Here is a 22257-nt window from a genome sequence, read left to right on the forward strand (position 1 = left end):
GCGATATGATAGAGGTATATAAAATCATGAATGGTGTGGAGAAAGTGAATATAGAAAAATTATTTACCTTTTCCCATAATACAAGAACTAGGGGACACCAAATGAAATTGATGGGTAGTAGGTTCAAAACTAATAAAAGGAAATTTTTCTTCACACAGCGCACAGTCAACCTGTGGAACTCCTTGCCCGAGGAGGCTGTGAAGGCCAGGACTCTATTAGGGTTTAAAAAAGAGCTTGATAAATTTTTGCAGGTTAGGTCCATAAATGGCTATTAGCCAGGGATAAAGTATGGTGCCCCAGCCTTCAGAACAAGGGCAGGAGATGGATGGCAGGAGATAAATCACTTGATCATTGTCTTCTGTTCTCCTTCTCTGGGGCACCTGGCATTGGCCACCGTCGGCAGATGGGATGCTGGGCTCGATGGACCTTTGGTCTGACCCAGTATGGACATTCTTATGTTCTTATGTAAATTGCTTAGTCACTGTTGTTTACATTTGCAGGAAATAAGGCTGCCTGTTTCTTCTTTGCAGTGTCACCTGAAAGTGAGACAAGGCATTTACATGGCAGTATTGTAGCTGGCATTGGAAGATATTTATATGCCAGATATGCTGACTGTTCATATGTCCCTTTATGCCTCAGCCATGGTTCCACCTCCATCCATGCCGATTGATAAGTTCTTTTCCGACAGTCCTCAACTAGTAGTCCGGGGGGCTACAAGTAGCTTTCAGGGGATTCATGTAGTGTGGTGGGCAATAGAATCACTAGGGCCCAGGGCAGAAAGCGTTGCAGCTGTTTTCCAGAATCTCACATTTTCCTGTTTGGTCAGATCTTCACTGAACTTCATCTTGAAACAAACAATATGTGCTAGATTATCATCTGAAATTGCTACATGTTGAAATAATGGGAGAGTGCAAGTAAAACACAGAGCAGGTGATATGTAGTTCTCATGTAGGCAGTTCAGTTACAAGTTTAACATTTTTTTGAGTGTCATTAGCACTTGTTATCACTTTGAGGTGACACTATAAGTGAGAAGAAGGTGGCATTATCTCCTGTAAATGTAAGCAAATTTGTTTGACTTACTGGTTGGCTGACCCAGAAATAGGACAAAGTGGACTTTGTTTTTGAATGAAGATATGTAACAAAACAACATTTCTAAGTTGCGCTTTCATGATAAAGATTGCAGTACAGTATTTGCATGAGGTGAATTGAAAAACATTTTATTTTTACATGTAAAGTGAGCACTGTGCACTTTTTGTTATAATTCAGATTAATATATTTGAAAATGTAGGAAAGCATAAAATATTTTTAACAAATTTCAATGAATTTTCTGTTGAAAACTGTGATTAATCATGATTAATTTTTGAGTTAATCACTTGGGTTACCTGTTAGTAATCAACAGACCTCTATAATAGAAGAAAAATATTACAAGAGGTCATATATCTGTGGTTCTACAGTATTGGTACAATTTTATTTGTTTAATATGTTTTCATGTAATCATAAACTGTATGCCAAAAAGGTCAAAGTTTGATTGCTTGGACAAGCTTAACCCTAGTATTTTTTGACTTCACTATACATTTAAAGAACAGTTTCTGATTATTCAATATAAATGAGCAGCTCCGTTTTTTCCCAACTTTGTATGAGATGCCCAAGAAGTGGCAAGTTCAAAGCCTTCCTTTTACTTCTTGTTCCCTCCTTGTGTGCGGACAGGGGCCAGGACTGCACTGCAAACCTATATTTGTATACCTGTATCAATAACAGGTGTGAAATGTTCCCTCCTCTGAGCAGTGTGAATACAACAACTTCACTGTCTGCATAAACAGTGATGTTGACAGGAGAGCTTCTCCCATTGACATAGCTGCTGCCTCTTGGAGATGGATTAACTTTGCTGACAGAAGAAGCTCTCACGTCAGTATGTCGCTGTCAGTACTAAAGCAGTGCAGCTGCTCAAGAGGAATTCAGGATGTACCCTGTGACTTTGAGGAACAGTGACCACTGTCTGGAGACATTGTGCCTGTTGGGAGATACAGTGGTTTCCAGTGCTGTAATATTCTACAGCACTGTCTCTTTTTACATGGTATGGTCTTGAAATATGTAATAGAGCACTTAATATCAAAACACAATTCTGGAAATACTGAGTTATTGATACAGAGCCTGTTTATATTTGTGGAAGTTCCTATGTCAACATCAATGGATTTTAAAACAATATGGCCATGTCTACACTAGCCCCAAACTTCAAAATGGCCATGTAAATGGCCATTTCGAAGTTTACTAATGAAGTGCTGAAATACATATTCAGCGCCTCATTAGCATGCGGGCAGGTCGCGGCACTTCGAAATTGACACGGCTGGCCGCCGTGCGGCTCGTTCCGAGGGGGCTCCTTTTCAAAAGGACCCTGCCTACTTCGAAGTCCCCTTATTCCTATGAGCAGATGGGAATAAGGGGACTTCGAAGTAGGCGGGGTCCTTTCGAAAAGGAGCCCCGTCAGGATGAGCTGCGTGGCAGCGAGCTGTGTCAATTTCGAAGTGCCGCAGCCTCCCGCATGCTAAGGAGGTGCTGAATATGTATTTCAGCGCTTCATTAGTAAACTTCGAAATGGCCATTTACATGGCCATTTTGAAGTTTGGGGCTAGTGTAGACATAACCTATATGAAGGAAAAAAAATGTTGGCATCAAAGAAGAGGAACATTTGTTCCCTCTAGATGCTCCTACATCTGGGGGGGAACATCATCACAGAATCAGCCCCAGTTTCAGTAAGTTCAGGCCTTGAAGACATAAATTTTTGATAGTTGTTTGGATGGAATTGGCCATCTCCCAAAGATGTGAACTACTAAGTGCAGAAATAATCTTATTTTTCTTCCAGATTATAGTTCTTATTTGGTTTTATCTATGAAAGTAGGACCAGGTCTCACATAAAAGCCGTGTCTACACGTGCCCCAAACTTCGAAATGGCCACGCAAATGGCCATTTCGAAGTTTACTAATGAAGTGCTGAAATGCATATTCAGCGCTTCATTAGCATGCGGGCGGCCACGGCGCTTCGAAATTGATGTGCCTCGCCGCCGCGCGGCTCATCCCAACGGGGCTCCTTTTTGAAAGGACCCCGCCTACTTTGAAGTCCCCTTATTCCCATGAGCTCATAGGAATAAGGGGACTTCGAAGTAGGCGGGGTCCTTTCGAAAAGGAGCCCCGTCGGGACGAGCCGCGCTGTGGCGAGGTGCGTCAATTTCGAAGCGCCGCGGCCACCCGCATGCTAATGAAGCACTGAATATGCATTTCAGCGCTTCCTTAGTAAACTTCGAAATGGCCATTTGTGTGCCCATTTCGAAGTTTGGGGCACGTGTAGACGGAGCCAAAGTGGGAAAGGAATCTTGTGACTTTTTGTTTTGAGCTGCTTTCAGGTATCCTTGGGGAAGTAATATGTTAAGAAGAATTCTGAAGGCTTTGATAAGGCAAAAGACATTTTAGAATAGTTATGAATTAGCAGATTTGATTTTGCCAATAAGTAATACACACATTCCAGCAAATGCTTTCTAAGCTATTATTTTCAAAACAGAATCTTTGACACATTTAATAGTGCCTGCAATGTGTATCACCAGATATACAGTAATTTAGAATGGCCACCCAATTCATCTTTTTCTGTAATCACTCTGACGGATTTATTTAATTTAACTTTTTGACACAGAGGAAGATACCTTGAGTGAGTCATCTACAGATAGTTTACTTTGGAGTGATGATGACTGCAGTCAGGACATTGATGTAGCCACTAACCCCGATGAGGACCTCGATGAAGAAGACAGTGACTTTGGAATTGTTCGATGCATTTGTGAAGTGGAAGAAGAAAATGAATTTATGATTCAGGTATATGATTGTAGACTGTGGATGTTCAGTGAAGTACATGCAAATATAGGAAAAGATGTCATCTGAAATTCAGCAGTGCGAGAATGTTTGTAGGAGTATGTGAGAGAGGATCTTCCATGAAATGTATCATTGCTCTTCCCTGGAATCTCAGGAAAAAAAAATCAGTTTAGTAGGGTTGAGCAGCTGTTCTGTGGTAGGAGCTAAACAAATTATGCTTTGATAGGTCGCCTCAGAAATTTATGTTCCATGTAATTTTTATCAGGCTCAACACCATTGATGTTGTCTTATTCAAAGTTTGAGCAAAATCTGCAGTTACTTTTCATTTAAGGGTTACTGAGAGGGGGAAAGCTTTTTCCTACTTTTTTACAAAAATATTTTATGTAATAGAGCTGTAGCGAAAACCATTGAAGTATTTAAATTGTCATGGACATAGCTCTCTTTTTGAAGAGTTGTCCTTGCTAGATTAAAGAATAAATAAAGTAAGAATGTCAAGAAATTGATTTTAAACCTCCCCTAAAATTGTGAGCATACTCAGAAGCTATTTTTTTGCTAATTGTAAAAGTCTTGCCTTATCACATTGTACATTCACCATACATGGCCCAGTCAAAAGGATGAACACACATGTAGCGCTTGTCCCAGTTTTCATCAGTGATGTATTTATTTAAATGTCTTAATAAAATCCTCTAAAACATTTTTAAAATCAGGTGCAGGAGAGAATTTTTGCACTGTTTTTTATTCTTAAAGTAAAACCTCCTCTTTTGACTGGGTGGAGAAGGTCCTGCAGTTTTTGACACCATAATGTGATATTTTGCACATTCTGATATTTTCACTTTTTTGAGGCTCTGTTATGTTCCAACTGATATATTACTCTCTTTTCAATCGAGGTTATCTTTTTTCTTTCAATAAACTATCTCCTGCCACACAGTACCAACAGCAAATGTGAAACTTTCCCTTTGTTTATTAATAACAGCATAGGATTCCACACTTGGGTCTTGAGGGAGCTCCTCTAGCCTTTCAAGGCTTGGATCCTCTGCAGCACTTGTACATTGTTAGGAGAGCTTTACCTGGTGAATGTGCACCAACTACAGACCATTCCAACTAGTTCTCTACTTACTTCAATCAGTACAAAAGCGCCTTGCAGGCAATATTTTGATTTTAACTGTTGTTGCTTCAGCTCTATTAATCATTGCTCTTTTGGCAAGTTGTCTGGTATTTTTTGATCTTTTCTCTGATTTTTGACCACTGATGAAAATAAAAATGGAATCAATTTATGTGTGCTTTGGGTTGCTGATGCTTTGGGCATCAAGCATGAATTGGTAAAGGGGTCTTTGCTGCCTTTTTGAGAAATTGTTGGTTTTAGGAATGTTTTTGAACCTCTCTGCCTCACTTTTGAGTCAACAAGCCTCATTAATTTGGCTTGTTTGGAAGACTTCAAGTCTGCAGAATCTGTTGGCTCATAAATGCACTCAAGGTGGTCTTTTATCTCATGTTTTTTTCATGTTCTCTTTGTTGATTGGTCATTTGATCATTATCTTTGATAATTCTGTTATGTGCAAAAAGCAGGATGGAAAGAAGCTCAACAATTTAAAAAAATATCATAGTGGCTTAAATATCTCAATGATTGGTATGGCTGGTGGGCTCAGCATCTGGGAGAGGGATTTGACATAAATGTGACTAAGTATATGTTTTGAAAGTATCATCTGGAATCAGTCCTAGAGGCCACCATCTCAGGTTCCCATAATTGTAGCTTTTTGCCATTTCTTTAGACTTAGATCCAGCAGATCTGTGTTACTAGTTGTATTAAAATAATGTGAATCCATTTTCAAGCGGAGGTCTCCAAAGTCATGATGATTTGATATACTTGGTGCTTTCATTTGCTGAGTCAGTGGCTGGGCTCCAACTCATCTAACGAAAAATGTAGTTCAGGAGGCTCTTAAAAAGCCTGCTGTCCTTTGGTGCATCACCTTTGACTATAAAATTGTCAAACCAGTCTTCAAATACCCCAATCCAAGCAGGGAGCAACATTTGGAGAATCTTAGCAGCAGCAGTGCATGTTTGCAGAAATATTCAAGTGTCTCAGATTAGTCACATGTTGTCATGGTAGCACTGTATTCAACACTCATCCCCTGTGCCTTTCAGAGCACTTGGTAGTACGGGACCACTGTTTCAGCATCAATATATGTCCCCTAGATTTAGGATTTATATAACCTTGTGTGGAATATCTTAATTCAGATGGCATTATTTGAACAGCTGTGACAAATCTTGTATTACCATCATCAATGCAGCAGGTTGAGTGGGGTTAAGTATTTGTTTACTACAGGGGAGAAATTTTCAGCGGTTGGATACATCTCTGCAACAGAGGAACAGAAAGCTGGTTATTGTGCTCGAGAGGATCCTCTATTTTTCTTTTGCTTCAAAAGTTTAAAGCAGTTGACTACAACAGCTGGGTTTCAATCAATTTACCTTCTCAATCAAACTTGACTGGAAGCTCTTTCTTTGCCCTTGCATCCTACTTCAGATAAATTGCTGAAGAAAACCTGGAAAACACTGCAGACTTTTCTCACAAAATTCAGCATGGCAGAAAAAAGTACACCTCGCTCTGAGATACCAACAGCTGTGTCTCTGGAATAGGTCTTGCGTGAGACGTAAATTAGAAATTCTTAAGAAGCTGGGGTAAGACATTGTGTGTGGTGGGATACAACGATTAATGAGCAATTTTAAAAATAGCTGAGCTTCATTAAGCTTGGAAGAAACCAGTCTGGGATATAGGAGAGGAGAGAGAAAATCAGGTGCTGTCTGTAGGAAGCTTTGAAAGAAACCAGCTGCCTGCTTTTTAAATACCCAAAACTTATGATACAAGGTTTTGAGATCTTTTACTTAACTGAATCTGTAGAGCAGGGTACATCCAGAGATTGCATTTTTTCATCCTGACTCAAAGCATTGTAGATTTGTGTTTTTCTTGAGCCTAAAAAACATTGAGAGTGTCTGTAAGTGAAGACATGATTTTTTTAAAAAAAATATTGGTTTTATTTACCTTTTGGATTGCCTGGATTCTTTGTAGGTGAGAGAGATCCTTTAGCCAAAATCTTTATTTAACACTAATAATGTGCGCAAGCTTGGATGTCACCAGGGGGTACAGGGAATATCACACAGAGTCTCAGCAATGTGCTTAGAGTGCCAAGATTTGGTTCTTCGGTTCTTTTGGTATACAAGTTTCTACATTTTGCCAATTCCTCCTTTATTGCCAGTGTTGGGTCATGCTAATTTCCTTATCTTGGATCAGCCACTATTTGTATGTGTACCTATTCGGACTTTATGGGAGTTTCCTTACCTCCTACCCCAGTGATATCAGACATCTTGACTAAGAATGGCCTTTGCATGCTGCATCCTTGCGTCTTGGGTCAGAGGCTGCTGACTGACCTGACTTGTGTTGTGGAAACGATGAAAATCCTATTACTATCTAGGAAACCACAATTTTTTTCTCAGAAGTGGAAGAGGTTTCACCACTAAGCTGTCTCTGCTAATTATTTTTTTTAACATTGTTCAACTTGGACTTCTTACTGTAGTTAACATTTTTCAGTCTTTCCTCATCTTCAGCAAAAGTGTATCGGTCAACCACCTTCACGTATTACCCTGTTGTTGCTTATGAATTGTTACTATTATTCTTTAATCTCTGTTGTAAAAATTAGACACCACTAGATGGTGCTTGTGCAGTCCTCCCATAAGGACTGCTTTTGAATCCTTCTTGAAGTTCAACTGTGTTAAGGCTTCATTGCCCATAAATTGGAATATGAAGATATAGTATACTAGTAAAATTATAGCTATTGAGTTCCTTTTCAGTTTTTGGAAATGTAATATGAAATGAAATAATGCATTCAGTACAGTAGCATGTATTTTTATTTTAATACTTAATTGTCTTGTGTTACCATAGCTTCAGTCTTCCATTTGTAGCAGTTTTTTGTATTAAAAACCTTTAACTTCATTGTTGTAGTTAGGTGACAGGAGCTGGGATTGTAGCAGTTGTACAGGCACAGTTAGTGGTTGTGAACACATAGGAAGTTGTTGGTAGTGAGTTCAACATACACACACTTTGGGGTTACCCTAAAATGATGAGCAGTGCAATTGTAATGTTTACACTTACCAGGCTTAGGTGTCAGGTTCAGTGCCCTACAGTGATGAATTGGGGAAGATGACATCTCTCTATCTGATTGTTTGTTTCAGGTTATTGCAGATGCAGAAAAATATTTCTTCATTTATGCTGCTCTCCTATTCATGTGAGGGCTAGAAGTATAGCTTTATTAAAAAATCAAACTCAAGATGGTGGATTACAATTTCCTGGCAAGGGCTACGGTAGCTCAGTGTCTTAATTCTTCATTTTGGATGTCTTTCTATTCAGGATCTTCTGGAAGGTGATTTTTTTAGGGGGTGTAGGAACCAAGAGCTTTTAGGATTATATTAATGTTGCTGGTTCACAAAACATAGTGACAGTAGATTGCGCTGGTTAGCTGACATGGGGAGGTGGTTATTCAGGAGAGTAAAATTGTCTATGCTTCGGAGACATGTGCAAAGGCCTGGGTGAAGTGGTTTATTGCATTGTTGGCTTTGTCATGGGAATTGCTGCAGCTTGAGGAAGTCCATGGTCGTTGTGACAACTAGGTAGTGTTGGGTTAGTTTCTCAGGAGCATTGCCTAAGTAGTAATTAAAATTGGCTAGGACATCAAATATTAGTTTGGTAGAAGCATTTAGTTATGTGCTTGACTAGGTTGTTCATGGTTGTCTTGACTGGTGAATTGGATGATAGGAAAATATATATGGGTTTGTGTTTCTCTTATTTCTGGATTCACATAATGAGATATCTCCTATTTGAGTTTTTGAAAGTGTCGCTTGTAGAAGCTGTTCTACCTATTTTTCATTACCCTATTGAGGTGTTGTGGGGGGCTGGGGAGAAGGGAAAGAGCCGCCTCTTTGTTGATTACCAGTCTCTTTATGACACTGCTTCTTGGAGCATTCTAATTATTTTACATCTGTGTCATCCCCCAAGCCACTTATTCTTAAAGAGTGAAAATCCTGTGCAGCTGGTAACGTTAAAGAACAAAATAGCTATATGTGTGTACATCTGTGGCACTGAAGATATTCCCTCACTGAATCTCACTCAGTCCTTTACCTTACCCCAAAATTTGAAAATTCAGCTTTGAAGTTTTTCCTGTATGTGTTCTCAAAGCTCTCATTTGGAATATTTTTCCATTCCTACTGTAGGAATGGCTGACTTTTTTTTTTAAATGTGGTCCCTGTAGAATGGAACAAAATGGTGCCCTTTCTTACTACTCTGAAAGAAACTGACTAGAATTTTTGGGACCTCTGATTTACTGTTATTGGAGCTTACACATTCCAGGCACCCGTTATGTGAAGCCCATAGGCACTTGAGACATCAAAAAACGTAAGACCTAGGACAGTCCATGTCTGACTGTCTCTGGGTGTGCAAGAGCTACAACTGAGGAATCCTGTGAGATCTTACCTTCAAAAAGGCAGAATTACAAGTAAGTTATATTCCCTTCCCCACTCTGATGACCTTGAACAAGTTCAGTGCCATTAAGCGTGGATGATTTCATTTTTCTTCTGAAAAATTGCATACAATTTTTGTACGTAATCTTACTGTTGGCACAGTAAAAACAATAAAGAGTCTGCCGCAGCTCTCATTGAAGCTGATGATAAACATCCTACTGATTTCGGCTGGAACAGGACTGGGCAACAGGAAATGCAAAATATTAAGGTTTCATCTGTGCCATATGTTTAATGTATAGTATAAATTTTAACTGCTTGTGTCTGAAAACAAGTTACAGAAGGGAGGGTACAAGTTTTCTGTATTTAAATAATAAATTTGTATAGCAAGAATTACTGAGTTAATAATACTAGAACTGAAACAACGTATGTACATACGACCCTATATCAGAATGTCACTGGGGCTTCATCCTGGCCTCCTCTTAATTCTAGAGGCCACAGTATTTTGTTGTTGGCCCTACACAGGCAGCAATTCAGTTTTTAAACTGATCACCATTTCATTGGAAGGGGATGAACCTTTTTCCTGAGGCCTACATCCTTAAGGTAAGATCTGGGTAACAACTAGTCCCTAATAGAACAAGCCAGCATATGCTCTTCTGGGTTAGTTAATGATTTTTTGTTGTAGCTTTTGTGGTGGTTGTGGATGTTTTTCTTTTGGTTGCTTTTTTTGTTTTGTTTTATTTTAATTATGGTAAATGTGGTGCAACTCTACATAACCATCTTGGGGAAACTCCTCACTTCGTGTGTGTGTGTGTGTGTGTGTGTGTGTGTGTGTGTGTGTAAAAAATTTTTTTTAGGTCATGTTGTTCTCCCCAACTTTTCTCCTCCTTCAAAATCTCCAAGTCCTTGTTTTAGTTTGTTTCCCTTCCTAATCTATACTCTAGCTAACTTTGCTTCCTCTTACCTGTTGCAGTGGCCCTATCACCAGGGAAGCAAAAGTGGGATGCAACAGACAGTTAAAAAGAGGTGACGTGATGTTCATCATGTGTCCTTCCATGGAATGCTCTGAAATATCTGGGACGATTTCCCACATTTTAAAGATTCGCTTTAAAAAGTTGTCTTGTATTCCGTAGTTGGATATTTTACACACACGTTTTTAAAACACCAGGAGGTGAACATCTATGTTGTAAAAACATCATCTAACACCAAAACAGGTTTTCCCTTGCTTGTATATAGCGCCATTTTGTTCTTAAGTGTCTCCCCAGCCTGCACTGATATCTCCTGAACTGAAGGAACGGACAAGTTCTGTGCTAGTGACAATACACAAGAAAGGAAGCGTACTGGAGTACAAAAACTACAGAACAATTGCCCTAACAAGTCATCTAGGGAAGGTGCTGGTGATGATACTGACAGAGAGCTTGAGGTCACAGATAGAAGAACATCTAGTGGACAAGCAAGCGGGATTCAGGAAATATAGAAGTGCCTTGCAGCACGTATTGGCAATAAGATTGATAGAGGAGAAAGCTTGATGAAAGAACAAGAACATCTACAATTCCTTCGTCGATTTCATAACGTATTTGACAGTATAGATCAGAAAGTGACTCGGATGGTGTTGGAGTTGTATGGGGTGGATAGCAGACTGTTATGGTTATTGAGGGATATCCGTGGTGGTGCAGAGGCAGTGGTGAGAACGTGCGGAGAGTTGGGAAGTTGGTTTAGAACAAGTAGAGGTACGAAGCAAGGCGGTCTGATATCACTGAGTATCTTCATCATGCATCTAGAGGGTGCGATGGAGAAGATCAAGGAAGAGGTAGAAGGGATATTGGTACATGGGATGAGAATCAACAACTTGAGGTTTGCGGATGATATACTTCTAATTGAAGACGATGAAGAGAAGCTAGCAATAACGGTGAGGGTGCTAAATGAGGAAGGGAAGCAGTATGGACTGATTTTGAACATCAATAAAACAAAATGGTATTTGGAAATAAGGAAATAGGAAGGAAGATCAGTTTAGATGGGCTTGAACTGGAAAGCATAGAGAAGTTCACGTATCTGGGAAGCAGTATAACATACGATCGAGACTGTAAGAAGGAAATAGTGACTAGAACAGTGAAAGCAAGAGTGAGTTTGAAAGCGATGGATAAGATCTGGAAAAGCAGAGCGATTAGCTTAGGAATGAAGCTGAGCATCTTGAAAATGTGTGTATTCAGCAGCATGTTGTATGGATGTGAGATGGGTGGTGATGAAAGATTCAAAGAGAAGGATATTGGGGTTCAAGAGGAGTTGTTATAGAAAGATCCTGACGATAGGAGGATGCAGAAGTTCACCATTGAGGAATTATACAGGAAAATACATCCAAAAGTGAACCTGTAGAAGGTTATACAATGGAAGTTACAGCTATTTGGGCATATCTGCAGAATCACCGACAAACAAAAAATCAAGACCCTGATATTTGGCACAATGGGCAGCTCATATAGGAGAGGCAGACCCCACAGAGAATGGGTAGATGATTGGTGCGGAGCTAGTCTACAGAAGCTAAGCTGCTCCGCACTGGAGAGGGAAAGATACAAGGAAATAGTGAGAGAGGCATCCAACACCAATGGGCACTGAACCCATGGTGGTTGATGATGATGATGAGTCAGTATGTGAACTCAAACATCATGTCCATGTATGTTTTTAGTATCATCATTATAAACATGCTAAAAATTTTGAAACAGAAGTAGTGTACTTCTGTCCCTGTTAATTGTGCTGGGCTTTCTCATTTTCCTTGACTTTCCTTTCATAGTCATGAATCTGTCTTTCCTTCTGCTTTTTCAGTGCTTTAAATCCAGTCAAAGGAGCATAAACTAAAAAAACCCTTTTGTCTGAACATTTGTGTCATTACTTGCATTAATCCTTGAGGTTACTAGAAATAAGAAATTGCAGGAGAATAATTTTCTGTCAGTTTGTTGCATTCTGTAATAGTGCCTTGATGCTATTTTTAATTTCTGTTTGACAGTACCCTTATGCTTTTCTGTTCTTTCCCCTCTTGGGCCTATTCTGCACTGGCACATTCCCATAAATCTCCCACTAGTACAGCTCCACTGTTGTTCAGCCAGGAGGATTTTACAGTAGTGCTAGTTTAGACAGAGACAGAAGCTCTCCTTGTTGTTCTTCACACCATCCTCCTTTGGCGGCTTTTTTCCTGTACTTGCTTTCCCTCTCCCATTAACCCATTTTTCTCTTGTATTTTCTTCTGTCCCCTCCACTGGTGAGATGGCTCTGCCTTCTTTTCCCTTCTCTTATTGGGGAGACCCATTCTGGGAGAGGTGCCAGCTTTTTTGCGGGGGGGTGGGGGTGGAGAGATGGGGAATCTCTTCCTCTCTTGACTAGTCTTAAACCCACTGTCATCTTAGTGGAGAGAGGAGGAGCCACTTCATCCTCCTCTGCTCCCCTCGCAGGCATGTCTTCTGCCTTTTGCAATCCTCCCACCTCATCCTCCTTGGCTGACCTGTGTCCTTCCTCTTCCTTCCACCACTCACTTCTCCAGTTCTTAGGGTGAAGGAATGCTGCTTCTTGTCTCCACATTTTGTGGGAGAATTTATCTTTAATCATAGCATCCGTGGTGGCATGGTGCGTGGGTTTTAGTCTATTTTGAAGGCAGGGAATGAGTTTATCCTTTTTCCACATGCCCCTCTCTATCTTCAGTGCTGTCTCCCCCACTCCCCGCAACCCTCTTTCCATGATCTTCTCTGCCTCTTTCTTAAGATAACTGGACCTAACCATGAGCCTGGGCATTGAGAATTTGCTGGTGTTTCCTAATGTGCTTTGCAATGATGTGTTCTCCCTATAAATGGAGGCTATGTACTAAAAGTCTATGTTTAGTAGAGCCATCCCTAGGATATGTAGCAGCAGCGAAGGGTCCTGTGGCACCTTATAGACTAACAGAAAAGTTTAGAGCATGAGCTTTCGTGAGTTAACTCACTTCTTCAGATGCTTCAGACCAGCATCTGAAGAAGTGAGTTAACTCACGAAAGCTCATGCTGTAAACTTTTCTGTTAGTCTATAAGGTGCCACAGGACCCTTCGTTGCTGCTACAGATCCAGACTAACACGGCTACCCCTCTGATATCTGACCCTAGGATATGGTGAATTGAGGCAACCATACCAGGCTCCTCACTTTTGGAGACCCCACTGGCCATCACGAAGGGCTAATGCAGTGGTCCCAGAAATGACATTTATCAGTTCCTCCTCTAGCCCTGCACTTCCCAGGGATGTCCCTGATGTCTAGACTCATGGGCTTTTCTTTTTGGTGGGGAGAGGGGTACAACCCACAGGAACTTGTGGAGTTTCTTAGTTGACATTTACAAAAGTATAACCTGAGTTAATTGGGAATCGGTTCTCTCAAATTGAAAGAGGAGCTCACCAGTCCTGTCCTCTCGAAGTGCTGCTGTATAGACCCTTGACACACACAGCTGTGTGGACAGGGTGGGGTGGTAGAGCCATGGTGGGGGAGCTGCCAGCATGGGGCTGCCTTGTGGCCTCATATTCTGCTCCTTCTGTTACTGCAGTTCTGAATTCTTTGACTCTGTGGCAGGAGGAAAGGTAATGTGGGCTAGAGCATGTGTGCCCTGGATGGGGTGGGAGGCATCAGGTGGGGAGGTTGTGTGTCCCCTGTTTGCTGATGACCTCCTCTCTGTATTAGTAAGAAGTTGATGGTACTTGAACCACTGTCTCTAACCTTGTGGACAGTAGGTATGTTTCTGAGTTGAGCTCATCCAACTCAACTGAAAACTAACCTTCATGGCTGTGTACGCATAGCTTAACACTTTCAAGATTGTTTGAGTTTGTCATTTTGTAACTACTTAGTTGAGCTTTTTGGAAAACACATTTTGTTCCTTTCAGTATATCCTGTGCAGACAGGGTCATGCAGGAAGTTAGGGAGAGTAAGAAAGGGTTCTTCTTGTGCCTCATTGTAACAGGCCTATTTTTAAAAAAAAAAAGGAAAGAGAGAAAAGAAAAGACATGCTGTTCTGTAATTAATGTTTCTCCATGTGCATTTTTGTCCAACTTTTACCATGTTTTTGATTATCAAACGTAAATTAGAAAGTTGTTAGGAACTTGGGTATCTTATCTCTCTGTATCCTTTTTGAGACTGTGGCTATGTTGGTAGAAGTTTGTGTCGCAAGATCTCTTGTGACAAAACTTCTGTTGACAGATCGCAGCCAACCACCAAACAGATTGAAAGAGCCATCTTTTCTGTTGCCAGAGAGTGACCAGAATGTCTGACCACTCTATCGCCAAAACAAACACCCAGAAGCACATCAGACAGGGTTGCATGGTGTCCTGGAGGCCTTTTCGGTCAACTAAGGCCACCACAGAATGTCCAGATTGGCATTTTGTGAACATTGGCATTCTTCCTCGTGGCAAGTGGGGTACGGATGTCAACAGAACTGCTACATTATGTTGACTTACCGTCAACAGAATGCACTTGAGAATCTGGACACTCCACAGGTTTTGTCTATATGCTTATCTGCTAAAGGATTTTGATTCCTGGGATGTCAGTTTTCTATTTTTATGGTCTTTAATTTCATTCTAAAATATGTGATTTTTGTGAAAAATGAGTGTGGAAGATGAAAACTTCATTGCATTTCTAATCTTTTAATGTAAATGTTGTGCTTTAAAAAGATGGGATCAAGGTGTCATTTTCTAAGTGTATTTCTCTTGCGAGTGTTAGCTTTTTTGTTACACAGACACAACATATACATACTCATGTATAGTGATCTTACTAATTGAGGTAATTTTATTGAGGTTTCATATGTTGATGTGCAATTTTTGACTTCAAACAGTGTGAAGAGTGTCTGTGCTGGCAGCATGGAGTCTGTATGGGTTTACTGGAAGATAATATACCTGAAAAATATACCTGCTATATTTGCCAAGATCCTCCAGGTACAAAGATTTCTAAGGTTACAGACCCTTCTAATACATGTAATAATTTTATGAGATTTTCATGTTGTTTACAAAGAATACATGTATAAGTTTTGTTTTGGTACCACTATTTTCTGTCCTTATTGTTTGTGCGTGCCTTTTACATGATTGGTTTAAAAAAAAAACCTTAAATTGCTTTTATTTGTCATTGTTTAGTCAATGTTGTTGAGGTACATTATGTGAAACCATAACAGGAGTTGGAATTAAATGTGTATAATTGTAAAAGAACTATGCGGATAACATATACTTTGCTCTTAATGCAGATTTAATTTGGAGAATACTATTTTATTGGAGAATACAGATCAAGTTGTCTAATTTTTCAGTCTACTGGGAGTTTTAAATTTGTTTGAAATTAATGGTAAATTGTTGACGGTGTGCTATGAATTTGTAGGTACTTTTATAATTTGAATTTAGTTAACCAAAGAAATTAATTGGAATAATCTTGAAGATGGGAAATAGAATACAGTGGAATAACTTAATAGTGCACCATTTTGGATATGTAATATTTATGACAGTGATATTTTCCCACACAGACCCCTGAGCATGTATTAGTGAGATGGAACCTGTGCTTGACAGTGTTGTTAAAAATCACCACTTCTATTTTAATATGCCTGTTTTCATGGCTGTGGTTGGCTCATCAACAGCGGTCCTATAGACTCCTTTAAGGCTGATGTTAGTCCTGCCTCATGAAATTTACCATCAGAAGTCTGTTTCCTATTATCTGTCCTCTCCCTTCTCTTCATCTCTAAAATGCACTTGTAATCCAGTTTTTAATTTTGTTGCAGACCACAGATACAGGAAGACAATATCAAAACAAATTCCTCTGTTTTGTGCTCAGTCTAAATTGTTCAGATTACATCACCCCATATCTTTTTTTTTTTTTTAAAAAAATCCATTCTGGAAATGTTATATGTTGTGATTCATACAGGAATTAATTCAGGGAAGTCCTGTGACCTGTATTATGGAGGCCATATTATTATTAAGTGGAGATAGGCATCTCCTAGAAGTGGAAGGGACCTCAGGAGGTCATCTAGTCTAGTCCTGTACCCTCTTGGCAGGACCAAGCACCATCCCTGACATCTATTTGCCCCAATTCCTAAATGGCTTCCTCCAGGGATTGAACTCACAACCCTGGGTTTAGTAGGCCAATGCTCAAACCACTGAGGATCACAATAGTCCTTTCTAGATTTGGAATGTATAATTTGGTAATTCCTTCAATTAATCACACCTGAGAAGTTTCCTGAATTTTTTGAGATTGACAGGATGGGAGTTTGTCTTGACATATCCCTTAGTCAAGAGAACTCGGGGTAGCTGATGGTATCTTCTTCATAGATCCCAATATCTTCAAGTGTGTGTTTCCTATTCTGATCTGTGCCCACTCTGGCTACTTAGATAGCTGTTTACTACCACTGTGTTGCTGTTCTTGAAGGATATTATCAAAATGTCAGTAAATGGTACGTGGTAGTCAGCTATGGAGGTGTTCCATGCTCTTCAAGTTACAGGAATGCTTACGAGTAGCCTCCCTGTCTGAGATCTTTCCTCTTGAGGAATGTAAACCAGAAGGGTAGTGGCCTTTTGGCTTCAAGTCTGCCTTTACATCCTGGGTAGGTTTCAATCCAGGGAGTTGATCTTGCCAGTCATGATCCTGAATGATCTGTAGATTTTTAGAATAGGATGCGGTGATCCATAGTTTTTTTTTTTTCCCCTTCATATTTGGTAGCTTTTTCTACTACTGACCACATGTTATTGCTTAATTTAATAAAGGATGTTGCTGTTGTGTCTGGAACTGTGAACCTCATGTTATTGATAGACAATGTGTGTCATTGCCCAGTGATTTGATATGCTGCTACCTTTTATTGGATCCGTTTCTGTTGGTAACAGTGATAAGCTTTTAAGCTACACCAATATTGCAACAGCCACTTTGTCTTTGAAATATCCTGGGCCCCACAAAGCTACAAGAACACGGTAGATGTCCTGTTTGCACATAGAACAATAGAGCTGGAAGAGACCTAAAAAAACCATCGAGTCCAGCCCCCTGCTCTAAGCAGGACCAAACCCATCAGATCAGCCCTGCCAAGGCTTTGTTGAGGTGAGACTTAAATGCTTCCAGGGATGGAGACTCCACTACTTCCCTGGGTAGACCATTTCAATGCTTCACCACCCTCCTAGTGAGAAAGTTTTTCCTAATGTTCAACCTGGACCTTTCCAACCACAACCTGAGACCATTGTTCCGTGTTCTGCCATCTGTGACCGCTGTGAACAATCTCTCTCCAGCCTCTTTGCAACCTCCCTTCAGTAAGCTGAAGGCTGTTATCACGTTCCCCCTCAGTCTTCTCTTCTGCAGACTAAACAGTCCCAATTCCCTCAACCTTTCTTCATAAGTCATATGCTGCAGCCCCCTAATTATTTTGGTCGCCCTCTGCTGGACCCTCTCCAGTGTACCCACATCCTTCCTATAAATGGGAGCCCAGAACTGGACACAGTACTCCAGATTCGGCCCCACCAAAGCCGAATAAAGAGGAATAATCACTTCTCTGGATCTGCTGGCAACACTTTTCTTGATGCAACCTAATATGCCATTAGCTTGCTTGGCTGCAACGGCACGCTGTTGACTCATGTCCAGCTTCTCGTCCACTACAACTCCTAGGTCCTTTTCTGCAAAACTACTACCGAGCCGGTTGGACCCCAGCCTGTAACAATGCTTGGGATTCTTCCGGTCCAAGTTCAGGACTCTGTGCTTGCCCTTTGAACCTCATCAGATTTCTTGCAGCCCAGTGTTCCAATTTGTCTAAGTCAGTCTGGACCCCGTCCCTACCCTCCAGCATATCTACCTCTCCCCCTAGCTTAGTGTCATCCGCAAACTTTCTGAGGGTGCAATTCAACCCCTCATCCAGGTCATTGATAAATATGTTGAACAGAACAGGACCCAGAACTGAACTTTGGGGCACTCCACTAGAAACCGACCACCATCCTGACATCGAGCCATTGATCACTACCCTCTGGGCCCGACCTTCCAGCCAGCTTTCTATCCATCACATTCCTTTAACTTGCCGACAAGAATATTGTGGGAGACCGTATCAAAAGCTTTGCGAAAGTCAAAATAAATCCCATCCATTGATTTTTCCCTATCCACAGAGCCAGTTATCTCATCATAGAAACTAATCAGATTGGTCAGGCATGAGTTGCCTTTCATGAATCCATGCTGACTATTCCTGATCACTCTCCCCTCCTCCAAGTGCCTCAAAATGACTTCCTTGAGGAGCCCATCCATGATTTTTCCAGGGACTGATGTAAGACTGACCGGCCTATAGTTCCCGGGATGATCCTTCTTCCCATGTTGAGTGCTTGCTTAGAATAAGGTGTTTGTATGAAGTCAGCTCTAAATATTGCATGATCATATCACCATGATGACAGTACAAAGTGTTGCATCTCCTGTTCTGCACTGTAGATGCAGACAGCTTGGACTGGATATGTCCAAACTGCCTCTTTTCACAACCCCAGTCAAGCCAAGCAGTTAGGAATTATTTTTCAGTATACATTTTCCCTGTTTCATGCCTACTCATTTAGAGGGCAAATTTGGAGATAGTTAGCTTCGTTGACATTGTTTTCTACCAGACACTATCCATGGAAACTGATATTGTGCATGGAATGAAAATATTTTGCCTTTATTTATCCCATAATAACCATTCAATAACAATACAAGGCTTTGTGACTGAGGTTCAATTATTTTTATTCCCTTAGTAGGACTTTGAACATGGGATCTTAAATGCTTGTGCAGAATGCCGCAGCATTGCCAGTGATCACACTGATAAATGATGTTTATAACATGCACATACTCTGCATATTTATATGCCTCCTGACAATTCAGATTGTTTGTTGGTTTCAAGTTGGCCCTGTTAGTTATCAAAAAACCCTTTTGGATATAGACCTAGCTATATTTTAAAATTGCTCTGTAAGCCCCATTTGTATGGGTCTGTGCTGTAACTCTTTGGGGCCTTGCAGGAGCGGGTGGCTTATTCTTTGCTCCTTTATTGCCCAGTTGGTGCAACATGATGATCTTGCAGCACCTTCTGCAGCCCAACCTCTCCTCTTCAGAATCAAACATGCTTTCATTGAATAGTCTACTTTTTAGAGAGGAACTGTGTTAGCACCCAGATGGGATGCATCTCCAGCCCCATCCCACTGTTTTTATTAATGCTCTTTGCATGGCTTCTTGATTAATGTTGTGTTAATCACACCTGTTTTTAATAATGTGTTAACATAGCTGTATTTTAGTTGTTCATGTGATACCCCAGCCTCCTCAGCAAGGAGAGCTTTATTAATATTTGTATATTTGCATGAGATTTTGATCAAAGCCAAGTCTAGTTTGTAAATTTCAAAGAATTGATACATGCATTCCACTTATAACATACTTATAATATGAAAAACTAGGCATCTAAGAAACTACTGAAGATAGGGAAGTTCACAGTCCTCTGGTGTATTTCTTTGTCTATAGACTCTAAAAATAATTTGCACTTAATTACATAGTGAGGACTGTCATTAGGCCTTAAGATTTAGTTACTGGAATGTGTAGTATTCTGTTGATGGCTAATACATCAGAAGGATGAAGATATCCATCATTTGCCACTGTCTGGCATGGAAGTCTTTTGAATACTGCTGATTTACCATTGGGTGGAATTCTGTGGGCTTGAGCAAGGTGTCATATGAACATCCCACTTCATTTGTTCATTCTGTCTTTGGGGAAAAGGGTGCATCTCCTATCAAATAGACTATTACTAGTGCTATTGTTAAGAAGACTTACTGTTAAGCTGGTGCACGATTTGTATTAGTAGATATCAAGCTAATGACATCTATTACCAGTAATGTTCAAATACTAAAGTTATCTTAATGATTATTTTAATCCACTCATTACTGTTGCTTTAGGTCAGAGATCGAGCTTAAAATACTGGTATGAGAAGGAGTGGTTAAGTAATGGCCACATGCATGGCTTAGCATTTCTGGAAGAAAATTATTCCCACCAGAATGCCAAGAAGATTGTAGCCACTCACCAACTTCTTGGGGATGTGCACAAAGTAATAGAAGTACTGCATGGACTGCAGCTGAAGATGAGCATTTTACAGTAAGCAGTGTTTTGAAGTCTTAGTTGGCATGTCGTAATGTGAAACAGATTTCAAAGAGAAGAAAAGTAACTGATAATGGAGATTGTTTATATATACGTACACATGCACTATTCCGTGGATATATAGAAATGTAGTTTGACTTAATGAGATGATTTACTAAATGAATTCAGCTGCAACTTGGTGCAGTGAAACTTACAAAATATTTTTACAGTAAGGGTGTGGTATTCATATATATGTAACCAGAAGTGTGGCGAAAGAGCAGGTAAGCAAATTACGGTAGAAAACTTCTCTAGAACACTTAAACAGAATACAAAAAGTAGAACATGGATGATTGGTATATCATACTTATCGAGGCACTCTTGACACATCTGGCTTCTCTGTTTTAATGCTGCTAAACCATAATTTGGCTATTAAAAACATTTTTTCACCTGGCTCTGTTATTGCTCTACTATATGCAGTGGGATGAGAACATGAATATTTCAGCAGTCTTTCAGTAGTTTACCCATCCCTTTTATAATCAATTTGAATCAATTTTTATCACTACAGCCCAGAAAAATTAAATACATTTAATCATACATACACATACTAGTAGATATGAACAGTTAATAACCAACTTTTCTTCAAGTGATTTCTCAGGTCCATTGCAATGGCTGTGTGCACACAGCATGCATGGTCATCAGAAGTTTCTACCTTAGTGATGCCCACCCGGTCAGCTGTGAAGCCCCCTGGAGGTGGCACCTTTAAGGCAGTGTATTATAGGTTCCTGGCCATCTGCTCAATTTAACTGACAGTGACAATCATTGAAGCAACTGGTCTCTTCCTTTAGCAGGTGCTTGCCTAGTAGCTTTCTTTCCCTGTATGTAGTTGTTAACTTCTGTTATACTTGTTAGTGAGTTAGTTAAGTTGGGGGTCACTAGTAGGCATCCTTCAGTCTGCATAGACTATGGATCGCGCCCTTTATAGTTTCAGAGGAGGACTTCATTTACAGTGTCTACTGTGACTACGAAGGCCCACACGAGAGTGACAGTCCTTGCTGCATCTCTTGCAGATGTGGTGGGTGTCTGGCAAGTCCTTAGTGTGCTTTGTGTGCTTGCTTCTCCTCTGCTAGCTGTCTGATCTTCATCTCGCCCTTCTGAAAGCCCTTGTGTAACCCCTGCCTCCATCTGCTGCGGTCGTCTGCTAGTTCTTCCCAGTTGTCCAGCTTGATGTCTACCTCTCTGAGGTCTCTCTTGCAGACAACTTTGTAGCGCAACTGGGGGCGCCCGGGAGGTCTTTTGCCAGAGGCTAGCTCACCATACAGGATGTCTTTTGGAATCCTTCCATCATTCATCCTGTGGACATGGCCAAGCCAGCGGAGCCGACGCTGCCTGAGGAGGGTGTGCATGGTTGGGATTTCAGCTTGCTCGAGGACGGCGGTGTTGGTCACTCTGTTCTTCCATGATATTCCAAGGATGCGCCTGAGGCAGCGCAAGTGGAAGACGTTCAGCCTCTTTTCCTGGCGGGCATACAGGGTCCAAGTCTCGCTGCCATAAAGGAGGGTGCTGAGGATGCAGGCTCTGTAGACTTGCATTTTGGTGTGAGTGTACAGCTTGTTGTTATTCCACACTCTCTTGCTGAGTCTGGACAGAGTTGTGGCCGCTTTTCCGATCCTCCTATTTAGCTCAGTGTCCAACGACAGGGTGTCAGTGATGGTGGACCCGAGGTAAACGAACTAATGGACGACCTCTAACGTACAGTTGTCAGTGCTGATTGATGGGGATTCAGCAACATCCTGACTGAGCACGTTTGTCTTCTTTAGGCTGATGGTAAGCCCAA

The 22257-nt window shown here is 40.7% G+C and overlaps 1 protein-coding gene across 4 annotated transcripts in view; it reads left to right on the top strand.

The window, feature by feature from the left end:
- Positions 1-22257, top strand: part of PHF20 (PHD finger protein 20) — a 230776-nt gene that overhangs the window by 153314 nt on the left and 55205 nt on the right. For all 4 annotated transcript variants that reach the window (XM_075012107.1, XM_075012108.1, XM_075012109.1 and 1 more), the window contains 3 exons: positions 3682-3857; positions 15184-15283; positions 20246-20441. In XM_075012107.1, coding sequence (XP_074868208.1) covers positions 3682-3857; positions 15184-15283; positions 20246-20441 — 472 coding nt within the window. The remainder of the gene's footprint in view (positions 1-3681; positions 3858-15183; positions 15284-20245; positions 20442-22257) is intronic.

This window comes from Carettochelys insculpta, chromosome 17 (genome assembly GCF_033958435.1).
Source record: "Carettochelys insculpta isolate YL-2023 chromosome 17, ASM3395843v1, whole genome shotgun sequence".
Classification (NCBI taxonomy): domain Eukaryota; kingdom Metazoa; phylum Chordata; order Testudines; family Carettochelyidae; genus Carettochelys; species Carettochelys insculpta.